The sequence below is a fragment of the Mycteria americana genome, chromosome 6 (genome assembly GCF_035582795.1).
Source record: "Mycteria americana isolate JAX WOST 10 ecotype Jacksonville Zoo and Gardens chromosome 6, USCA_MyAme_1.0, whole genome shotgun sequence".
Classification (NCBI taxonomy): Eukaryota; Metazoa; Chordata; class Aves; order Ciconiiformes; family Ciconiidae; genus Mycteria; species Mycteria americana.
Window position 1 is genome coordinate 66616858 of NC_134370.1, and position 11900 is coordinate 66628757.

The 11900-nt window shown below is 37.9% G+C and overlaps 1 protein-coding gene across 5 annotated transcripts in view; it reads left to right on the forward strand.

The window, feature by feature from the left end:
• Nucleotides 1-11676, forward strand: part of LRRC28 (leucine rich repeat containing 28) — a 60435-nt gene extending 48759 nt beyond the window's left edge. For 3 of the 5 annotated variants that reach the window (XM_075506295.1, XM_075506294.1, XM_075506296.1), the window contains 2 exons: nucleotides 152-311; nucleotides 3298-11676. In XM_075506295.1, the coding sequence (XP_075362410.1) occupies nucleotides 152-311; nucleotides 3298-3370 (233 nt within the window). In that variant the 3' untranslated portion in view covers nucleotides 3371-11676. The remainder of the gene's footprint in view (nucleotides 1-151; nucleotides 312-3297) is intronic. The other 2 variants (XM_075506291.1, XM_075506293.1) reach the window with 1 other exon arrangement.
• Nucleotides 11677-11900: the final 224 nt, after the last annotated feature.

The window sequence follows — 11900 nt, forward strand, 5'->3', positions numbered from 1 at the left end:
GTAATTTGTGTTACCTTGCCGTTCTTTTGACAAAAGTCTTAAGAATGTGAGACAGCTGACTTTCTGAATTGTTCATGGATCATGCTTGTTGGTTTGACTTTATCATGCAATTATTTTGTTACAAGCCTTTTCTGTTTCTTTTCCTCTCTAGATTTGAACTTTCTGACTCCAATCTCACTACCCAAAAGCCTCTTGGAATTGCTGCACTGTCCCTTGGGACACTGCCACCGCTGCAGCCAGCCTATGTTTACCATTGTCTACCCAAAGCTCTTTCCCTTGAGGGAAACTCCAATGGCAGGATTGCATCAAGGGTAATTATACAGGAAATTACACTGGGGTTTCATTCAGGAAGGAAAAACACCTTATGGAACAAAGCATATTCTTATGGATTTTTTTTTTAACTTAGCAGCCTTTCAGCTCTTAAGCCCCTGTCCTATGATTGCATGTAGAAGTTGACAAATCTTTTATTTGCAAGACAACCAGAATACTGCTGTTAGACTGTTTAACAAGGGCTACCACGCTTGCCTGTTTTGGACTGCTGTTAAGATAGCAAAGGGTTTTGATATGATGGGATTGACCTTTTTGTGGTAGTGCAGCACATGCATGGCACTTCTGTGCCTTGGGAAGGAAATACTACCTAACACCAATACCTCCCCTGATGGTCTAAATCCTGACTTCAGGAGAATGCCACCACCGAATAGAAGTGCTGTAGGATTAAAGATGGAAAAAGGCTCTAAAGCCAGAGCTTAATTAAACTGTTCTGTGGAAAAATACTCTTGTTTTTATTTCCACGCTAATTAACTTGAGGTATGCTGTGGAAGCATTCTGCATTAACATACATTTTGTAGCAATACATCTTTTTAAAAATATTTCAGTTTTTATGGTTGTAGCAGTTGTGAATCTGTCTGCAGGACTCACAAGTCAAGTAGACAAGCCTACACAAACTTCCTGACCTGCTGGACAGTAGAGTCATAGAAAGGACTCAAAACTGAGATATGGTTCAGGGAATATTGCCCTCATGTAGATAAAGATTTAAAATATCTTTAAGGTGAGCACTGATTACTTTGCAGTGATTCTTTTCCTAACCCTTGTTAGTCTGAGTTGGTACTGTAGCCTACCATGAGCCATAATATCAATGAATCCACTTTCTGCAATGGAAGAGCATCATCAGAGAAATTTCAACTGGTCTACTTGGACAAAAGTACAGTACTGTTTTAAAACCTAATAAAGAAGGTTTAAAGAAAAGTCACTTGGAGTTAAACAAGCAGATGTGATGTTCAGGTTCTTTTTAGAGAATTCAAGTCAAGCCATTAGTTACAAAGCATATGCCTAAGGCTGAGGAGCAGAAAAGAAAGGTGCTTTAAAAAGGAATGTTTCTGAAATTACTTGTTGGTATATATAATGCACTAGAATGCCACTTAGTTCTTGTCCTGCTCAAATCCATTGATTTGATAGTTATCTTCCATAAAAATAAAACTGGTTTTCAATAGGAAGATCTTTAAGAAAAAAGAAGATACTAACTGCTGATTCAGGTTGATGGTACCTATTTTCCACAGCTGTATCACAGGTTATTTTGCTGTGAACTTGTGGCATAAGAGGTATCTGATTTGTAAGCAATTCAGCTTTATGAAATCAAAACAACTTAGGTATGCCAAATCTGGACAGCAGCCAGAAGGCTGCATAAATTCTATTTTGGAAAAGTCATCTTTCTTAGAAAGATCTGATTGTAGAGATTGCATACTCCAGCTTGCCATTCTGTTACACTTCAGTCGTATGTTGAAATTCAGTGGATTTCATGTTGAGTAAAATAAATTGCTTCCACATTGCAGTCTTAATATTCAGAGTGGCATAAGATGTTATAATCATGCTATAAAGAATTTCTTTTAAGCATTGAACAGTATAATTTTATAAGAAAGTGATGGAAAACTACTTGCTGGTCACTAATTCCTTATATTATCTGAAGTAATCCCACAATGAGAGAGTTTGGACTAGAGAGCTCTACTTTCTAATTAATTGCTAAGCGTTGCTCATTGTAGAACTTCAAGTTATGAGATGATAGACATATCAGTAGACACCTTTAGGAATTATTAAAGTTACGACTCAACAAAAACATACTTTAGAGCTATTTTGGAAGAACACTGCATTAACATTCTAAAATATATTAATTGAAAATACATATTTCTGCATGGTTTTCACTTGCTTAAACAATGGTATCATTCCTTCCCTTAGACAAGAATGTACTGTGTTCTGCAAAATGCCTTAATGAATACAGTCTTAAGTAGCTGACATTTGATGCAAATCCACAGAAAATGAGATCTAAACAGGGTAGCCTGTCATCCTTATCTCTGTAGCTCGTGCACTTGACATGGTAAGATTATGTGGAATTGTAGAAGTGTGATAGCTGGTTTAGAAAGATGTGAAGGACAGGGTTTCTGTTCTAAAGAGCTTACAGGGGCCATGAAAACACACAGGGTAGGGATCCTGAACGTTTGAACAGCACTGATTAGCACATGCCACATCCATGCCAGTAACTTCTGTCTGGATTTCTGTATTGCATTCTGTATCCTCTTATAGGAGAGGATAGTTAAGTGTTGAACTGGATTTCTGTATGTGAAAAAGCACAGATGACATGAGCACTGGGCAAAGTGTGATTTCTGGGTTAGTGAAAAACAGATCTTAACATTTTTAAAGCAGATATCTAGGTCCCTGCCAGGATGGGGGCAGGACGAGGGTCACAGTGAGGCCAGCATCCGGCTTTCATGTTGCCACCCCTGCTGTAGTACCTGGCACAATGTGACAGCACTACCTGTCAGTCGTCCTTTCTGAAGATCTGGGCCCAGTTTGTTCACTGGGCTGAACCAAAGGAGGACACTGGACTTCAGTTATTTCATGCCTACAAGCAGTAACTTAAGAAACACATGAACAAAGCTGAAGCAAAGAATTACCCAGCTATTTTCCTTTTAGCTGTTAAACCTACTGGCTATAACACCCAGCCACACCCTCCACAGAAAGAAAAACCACATGCTGCTGCTTTAAACTGAATACATAAGAAACTAGGAAGGTTTTTGAGAACCCTGCAGTGTTTCCCTGCCTTTGTATCAGGCACTCATATACAGCAAATGAACCTTCTTTTTCAGGCACTCATATAGAGCAAATGAACCTTCTTTTTCTGAAGTGTTGGGATCGGCTAATCCTGTATTTTACAAATCAGCATATTGTCTGCTGTTCAATGAGGCCCGGAGCTTTAATCTTTACTGACAACTGTTCTCCCCCCCACCCCCGCTTTTTTTTTTCTAGGAGGACAACTGTTAGTTTTGTGGCATACTGCTGCTCCACCCAGTGTCTGCAGACTTTTGACCTACTGAGTTGATAAACATTTAAAACTACTCAGGAGTGCTGCCAGTTTAAAGCTGCATTAGACGTCGTATCCCATTGGTACTGGAATACTCTGTGTGTGCGCGTGTGCCAAAGCAGCAGAAGTGCCCAGTCGGGAACACTAAGAGGCACTTAAATCCTGCCCTATCAAATTTGGATGAACTGCAGAAACTTTTCGGAAGTGTAAATACCAAGCTTTTAAAACTATTAACTTCTGTCTCCTCGAAGACATCATGCAAACCAAACAAATTCACAAGCTCTGACTTCAGGATTTCCAGTATTTTTCAAATGTGGCTGTCTTCAGGTTGATCTGTTGCATCATTTGAGGCAGTTTTCATTCCTCAAACTGGGGGGGGCGGGGGGAGAAGCTCAGTTATGATAAACGAGTTTTCACTTACTCCCCCCCATCCTCTTCACCCCTACAGCTGGATTCAGGTGTATAGATCTAAGCCTACAGAAACCTTTGATGGATCCCAGTGACTTTCCCATAGAACTTAGCTTTATTTTCTCCTCATCTTAATATTTTCCCCAACAGAGTTATCCCAGTTGTATACCAAGTCTTTGACAGTTAACTGTGGTATTTAAATCCACATATTAAAAGCAGATCTTTCTTTCTGGTATCATTAGAAGCCACACTGATTTAATTAGAGTAACTAGGATATGTCTGGAGACTAAAGATCCTGTTTCAGTAAAGAAGGCTGGTACTGATGCCTACACTAAGTGGTCTTGCTCCAGCATGTTTGAGGGTGTGTTTTCTTTATTTTCATTGCTCGAGTTTTTTATTTTTAAAAACACTTCCCCTTTTGCTTCCTTGAATTCTTCAGGAAGAAGACAACTTTAAGTATTAATTTCACTTGGAAAAAAACTAGTAATATGATAGTAAATATTTATATTTATTATATTTTTACGGTTGCAGACTGTAGATCTGCAAAGAGTTGGTCTTCATCTTTTTCTAGATTCAGCATTTGGCTGATTTGTGAAAGTATGTCAGTGGAGTGTGTGCCTCGGAGAAGGCTGGAAATCCAGGGGGAAGTTTGTGTATCTCCATGCATAGGTATATATGCATACATAGATACCTTCACAGAAGGGCTGTAACATTTGTTTTCATATATTAATGGCGGATTTAGCACAAATTTCCACTTGCTATCATATTTGTGGGAATCCTTTTTTGTTAGATCTTGTTCATTTTAAATAAAGGACAAAGGATGGAAAAAAGGCCCAAAATGCCTGCGTGACTTAAAATTTTAATTTTACACTGAAACAGTTTATACAAAATTAGACCCTCTTGACTTGTTTTGGAATATATTTTTTTTAATATAATGTGTTCTTTTTTTACTTTCTATTTCTTAGGTATAAACTACTTGTTGATTTAGCACAGTGTGCTACTCTGTGCAGTAGGTAGTTACAAGCTGAAATAGATATGAATGAAACAGTTTGTTATAAAAATGGCAAGATAAAGAGACTTATTTGGTAGTATATTAGCATATGTTGTGGTGAGGTGTGCATACTTTGAAGGGAGGAGGCATTAAAATGTTTTCCTTTTGCCAAAGAAGCATTTGTTCCCGCTGCAGGATTCCTGGCATCTCTTCAATAAATAGAGTATCTTAAGAGCTTAAAAGAGTACCAAAAAGGCAGGTTTTGAGGGTGGAATTTTTAGGTTGTGCATGTTACTTGTAAAAGCTTTGCTGGTTTTATTGGGTTGGTTTTAGAGAGTTGAATTAGCATTAAGAAATGTAGAACTTAATCCTTCAGGAATGCAACTATCATCTACTGTTTAAGAATTGTGAAACTTTCTAAAATAAATCCCATTTATTAAATCTGCTTTGCAGTAGGGGAAAGAGGCACGTTCAAGCAGACTTTGTACTATTGGATTTCTGACTCTGTCATTTCACTAATTTGTTTCAATGTTGGTATCCCCAAGAGGCCTTCCCACCCAGCGGGGTTTACCACTGAAGCAGCAAAATGAATCTTCAGCTTTTTTCTTTTTCTGCAGTACTACACAGCTGAGATGTACATTGCCCATGTACAATGATACCTGTATCAGAAACGTGCAAGTGTAGTACAGATTCCATTTTTTTAAAATGGATTACAAGAGAAATATGGTAGTGTTACAAATATTAATTTTTGATACAATACTCTGACCAGGAATTTTCAGTATTATTTTTACTGTGGCTTCCTCTGTCTTTGAAGGAGATGTTTTGTTGGAAGTTCATTTGTCCTTTTTTTATAGCAACTTACAGACTTTAAAACACAGTTTGTTTCTGAATTCAGTCTGTAAATACTATTTTGGAGTTAAAACTTTTGATCAGCTAAAAGGCATTGGCGTTTGTTTTATTAGGAGTCAGATAGTAAGAGTGGAGCTTGATTCTTTTTTTTTTTTTCCCCCCAATTATTTATTTTTCATTTTCTTTCTTCTTCCCATAATCTAATTAATTTGTATTGAGTTCATATCAGTCTCTTTATTGTCTACAAGTGCAGTTCAGAAGAAATTTAGTCAGTTCTATAAGCAGGATGAATCTTAACTAAAACTTTAATAGATGATATTTCAAGAATGGAATGTTCAATGAATAAATTACTTAAACACGCAATTGAAGCTGAAATGTCATACCCTATTTTTATAAAACAAGGAAGAGGAAAGCCAATATATAGACTGAAAATGCAGCTTAAATTCACGTTTCTCTGATTTTTATTTTTTTTTTATACGAACAGTGTTTGTATTCATCTGTATCTTTGGGTGATATTGTTCTAGACTAAAATAACTCCATTCTCACTTGTCCAAATTTTTCTGAAGTTGTTCTACTGTAAGAGTGTTTCATAACCAGCTAACATGAGAGCCAGCTATGCAAGTTGCAGAGGGGAGAGGGAGCTTGTTGCTGAACCATGCATCACTTGTTTTTCAATACAAGGTGTCACAATACTTGGACTTCTCTTTAATGCATTTATTTCTAGGTAACTTTTGATTGCTTGCTCTTGTTCATCAGGTTAGTTCACATTGAGATAAATTTTTCCTTGTACTGCAAAAAATCTGGTTCCAGCAGTTGAAAAAAATTACCATCTTTAAAGGATTTTTTGTCATAAAAATAGATCTTAACTCTTTGCTTAGTGTGGGAGCACAAGAAGTTTCTGGTTGGTTTTTTTTTCCTAGGCTTTATAAAGAGAAAGGTGCAGGAGATAAATAAGAGAAAATAAGTCTTTAACCCACTGATATTGCTATAAAATTTTTCTGAGTGAACATTAACTCCTAATGTGATTAGGGAGCACAGGCATAATTTTTGTTTATGTTGTGATAGCAGGCACCATGTTAATAAAATTGGGACCCTACTGCTTATAGAGATAACTTTTTGTTCTGCCACAAAAGAAACAGAGGAATCTCTGGCTTTGTTTAAAAATACCGCTTGAGTGGTTTTACCATGGACACTGTTACATTTGGAGCACTGTTCTTGGGAACCTTCCTGTTACTCCCCCGGAGGATCAGAAATTCAAATGTCCTTTCCTGTGCGAAGAACAAGGTCTAATACCAAGAAGTGCGTATTTTTCTGGTTTGGCCTGATGCTTCTCTTGGGCTCTTACTGAAGTTCATTACAAACCTTCTATTTACTTCGTTGCGGTGAGGTTAAGATCTTACACTGAGGAGAGCGGAGCTGTTTATTGCCAAGTTGGCTTCAATTCTTATATATCGAATTCTGCTGAATCCCTTTTTCTGGCCTGGAGGGAGGACGAGACTGTTGTAACACCCGTGTGGTAACAGCGTGTCAGGTTTTACTGACATCACAGCCAAGTTGAAGACTGGAGAGTGACAAACCTTTCACTAGAGAGGATGACTTTTTTTTGAAGGCCACTGCAGCCCCATCAGAGTACCACTGATAGCAGAATAACTTTTGCCTTGATGTCAGTGGAGGGTGGATCAAGTTTTAATTGATGAGAGAGAAGAATGTTTTACCATCTTTGTATTTCTTGCAAAAACTGGGACAATGACACTGAAGTCCATGCCTGCTACTAGGCAGCCTCTCTATTTGTAGCTGAACTTGAACGTAATTCCAAGACGTAACTATCTTTGCCTCTTACCTCCCTCTTAATACTACTCAAGTTGTTGCAAAATGTTAGAGTTAACTTGTGATGGAAGAGGCTGAGTAAATTGAATCCAGAGTTTTTATTACTTTTTGTATTACAGACCTATTTTGTAAGAGACCAAAGGTCTGATGGAAAGAAATGGCAAGGCTCATGTGAAGTCTTCATTGCTTTTGCTTTTATGTGCCCTTCTTTGGATTACAACTTGAACTTGGATTGCAACTGAGTTTTTTCTGTGTCTGTTGAAAGCTTATGTGTATTGCTTTTTTGCTCTGTATTAACCAAATGTCACTTAGTGTGAAGGTGAGCTTGCTAGATGTTTTATTTAAAGTTAGTGGTGCAATTTATTGTATGTGCTTGTTAATAAACTATATTTTTGGATAGAATTACAGTCCATTAAAGCTAACTAAATTCTTGCTCCTGGGGCTATTAAGCTATATTAGGATGTAGCTTTTAATTTACATTTCAGTTCATTTGCATAGTAATTACCTAATAAGTCTCTTGTCCCAGGGCTGAAGAGGTGGGGTGAAGACACTTCTTAAAACACTACTAAGCCCAAAACACCACTTCAATTCACTTAATCCCTTTGTCTCAGACAATGTAATTCACCAGATCTTGCATAATAGGAAGAAAACCCATATGGAAACATTACTTCAGACCCTTCTATGGATTGATCAAAAGAAAAATAACTTTCAATAGGGCTGTATTGAGTGCCACCCTGATAGTCCATAGATGTAGCTGTGGTTCATGTATTATTTACTAAGCAGCATTCAGCAGCTTTTTTCCCCTCATCTAACAGATATCATAGGAACAAGGTTGCCAAAAATAAGTAGAAATTAAGCATCTGTTTTTCCAGTTATTTCACTCCTTGCTGTGTAGCATTTTGCTTCAGTCAAAGCTGCTGCTCTGTTCTGATGAGTTCTTCGAGTTGGATGCTGTCTGAATTATTGTATGTGTATTGGGTGAATACTAGCATACCCATTCTTAAATGAGACCTGTGTTGGTCAAGGTGACTCTGAACATCAGCTATAATGGATGCCTTGAAAGGTTTAGATACCATTCAGACTTCCCTGATGCTTGTTTGCCAGTAAGTTTACAATGACTTGCCTTTTTAGTATTTTACAAATGACAACATAAATTTTCCTACCCTTGCAATGTAGGTAACCTCTGTTTGTGAGGCAGCAGGAGGAGGATGCAAGTCCCTTAATAAGTGAGATGCGGGGGGAGAACAACCCTTAACCTATAACTTTTACCAACCACTGCTGTGTCCCTTATGAATTAGAAAGAAACAAATGGGAGAGCTTAACATCCTTTTCCTTTGCAATTAAAAGTACTTGGCATAAACGCAAGCTAAGTGGAAACTTCAGTGGCTGAATAATGCTATTGTATGCAGGAAATGAGAGGAGCTGAGATCTCACTTGGAAAGGCACTCGATGTTTTGTGACTTCTAAGCCAAGATTTAGGGCTATTCTGTGTGGTGACATTTTGGGAACTTGAGAGCCGAACTGAACCACTGCCTCTGCGTCTCCCAACTTCAGTGATCACTTAATATTACAGTAGAGCCCTCTCTATCCTGCACTGAAGAATCCTGCCAGTATTCCCTGTAGCTGGCTCAGGAGCCTGGGAGTGGCCATTTATAACTATCAGATTTCTGTCTGCTACTTCAGCAAGAAAGACAGCAAGAGTTGACCAAATGCTTTCTTTATCTTTTGACATTTTAAATAATAAAACCCTCATAGCATGCTTTTTCAGCACCCATTATGCCCTTCAGACATCTCCTGCTCCCAGGCAAAAGACCTTGACACATCTGTGAGAGATCTTGAGTCTCAAGAATGAAAGCAGTTCTGTTGTTGGAGGTGCTGAAGTGATTTGACTTTCTGATGATGCCTTCCAAGTGGCAATCAAGGGCTAATTTCTCAAGTACCCTGATGCTCTTTTGTATGTTCATGAGGAATGTAAATATTGACTGGCTCTTCCTGTCAAAGAAAGCTGTCAGTCATGGATGCCTGTTCTGTTGCTAAATATGACTACAACTGTGGTATGAGGACCAGTGCCTTGAAGGTTTTCTGCTGTCGTTTTCTGTGAACCTCATGAAGTTACAAGGTTTAAATTTTTTTCTTCAGATCAATTGAGAAAGCTTTCTTGGAATGAAAAATGCAGTACTGAGTTTGTTTATTGATTGGTACTATGAGTGCTCTCTAAGTGCACTGTTATAACAGCAAATCAAGCTATTCTAGTAAGAAAGCAAAAAATGCATTGTTAAATTCCATTTTGGTGCAGGTAAGGTGGAAGGAAAGCTGGAAAGCTAACATTTTGTTTAAGAATGAGAAACAGCTAGGGCACATAATTCGTGATAAAATGGAGATATGATCTGAAGATGCTGATGACGTTGCCTAGATCTTATGAAAAAATAAGTTTAAAAAGATAACCAGTGTTCCTTTTAGGGGCAAGTATTAACTAATGGTGGTATCAAATATGCTGCATTCTGCTTTTGTTGATCTACCGTCTGGCTCCTATAATTCTGTACTTGTAGCTATTATATCATTCTTACTAGGTTTCCTTTATACTTTAGAGTTCTAACCATTGATTTTTATTGTTAAAGCAATTAGAAGAATCAAGCTGAATATTCTTGGGTCAGTTTGTGATAACTGTGATTGCTTTGCTGGCACTGAAGTTTCAAAACAGTCTGAACATGGACTTGAATTTGGCTGCCTTTGCTTTTGCCTTGTCTCTGTTGGCTCTTTAATTTCATTTTGCAAAAAGCCACATCAATGTAGATGATACATGAAGAGAAGAATTACCAAGAAAAACAGCTTTAACTTTCGTCAGGAAGCCTAGCTTGGAATAGGGCTGGCAAGGTCTCCTATATGAATTCTAGGTAAGGGCTTCTTTTAAAGTAGGACGAAAAACAGTGAGTTGTCCAGGCTGTAGAGACCCCCATGTCTAAAAGTACTAGGATTAATTATTCTGTATATTCACACCTTACTGTTCTATATCTTTGTTTCTATAAAAACTGAGTAACTGCCACAATAGGGAGTTAGTTTGTATCTTAGATCTTTGTAGGATTAAGATTGATTTTATACTTCTGCTCATACACTCATTACTCGCTCAGTGTAATACCTCTTTTGTTTGTCTTCCTGTATAGTTGCAAATAACAGCCCTTCTTTCTTCTCTGTCCTCACTCCTGACTAGAAAATGATGCTCCATTCTCTAGTCAGTACACAAACTCTTGCTGTGGTCCCGTTTTCACTAACATTAAAGCAGTGTGTTACCTGCACAGTGACACAGGTTTGTTCTTCATCAGGCAAAAGCTCCTGATCCCATTTCTGTAAAATTATCTAGATCACAAATATGCATTCTGTTCTGGCTGCAGGTGAATAGAGGATATCTAACTTAAATTAATGGATTCATTTATATTAAATCAGTACTTCGTGTGAGATTTTTTAGATCTAGAGCAGTATCTAATCCTGGCTCTAAAGCCTCCATTATGAAACATGGTGGCTCGAATTTCTCCAGTAGCTCTATCTAAACTGTAGCCAAACTTATGTCTGATTCCTATAAGGATACTTGGGAGAAGGCTTGAATTGAAAACCTCTATTTAATTATCTCTTTTTTCCCTCCTCCCTCAAGGAAGCTCAAATGGTGCAGGAACTGCTACCTACTAGCTAAAAATTTCTTTCCAGGTCAGTGCTGAGCCAGCTCCCCTCCCTGCCGTGTCGGGTGGCAGGCTGTCTGACATCCCTGCCCAGCTTGCTGCTCTCTGGCCCCAAGCTGCAAAGATGAAAAATATTGATTCCAGTCCATCTCATTGAAGTATTATCATGAGGTGTTCACAGACATGCTGGGACTAGTCTTTTACTTACAGGAACATTTATCCAGGGGGATCTAGTGTTTTACGTAGCAAGAAGCTGCAAGAGGGAGAATGAATTTACTGTTTTCATTTTCAGTCAGTAGCCTGAGACCTTACTGTGGCTTTAGCTATTCTTGATTAATTTCATATGTGGATGCTCCTATTCCAGAATAAAAGTGCCTTGTTATTAAAGAATTTAATTTCATTTGGGAATAAGTACTTCCACACACCTGGTATTTAAATCTGAGATAACTATTTCTTTATGAATTTACACCCTGCTCTGTTCTGGATCAGATCTCGTGTAGCTAAATCCTTGTATTCATTTAACAAGACCTGATTTATTGTTTGTTTTTTTTTTTTTTCTTTTGGGAAGTACCTGGTTGGAAAATAAAAATTCCACTTGCAAGGATAAGTGGGGGGGGGGGGGGGGGGGGGATATAAACATTCTGAAAACAACTGGTTTGGAAGCACTGCATTGGAAAACATTGTTACACGTCAGATCTTATTCTACTGTTTTATTCTGAAACATCTGTCTTTTGACACTTCAAAAAAAATGCATTTTCATCTAATATTTCAAATTGAGAAATACAGCTTTGAAACGTGGCTT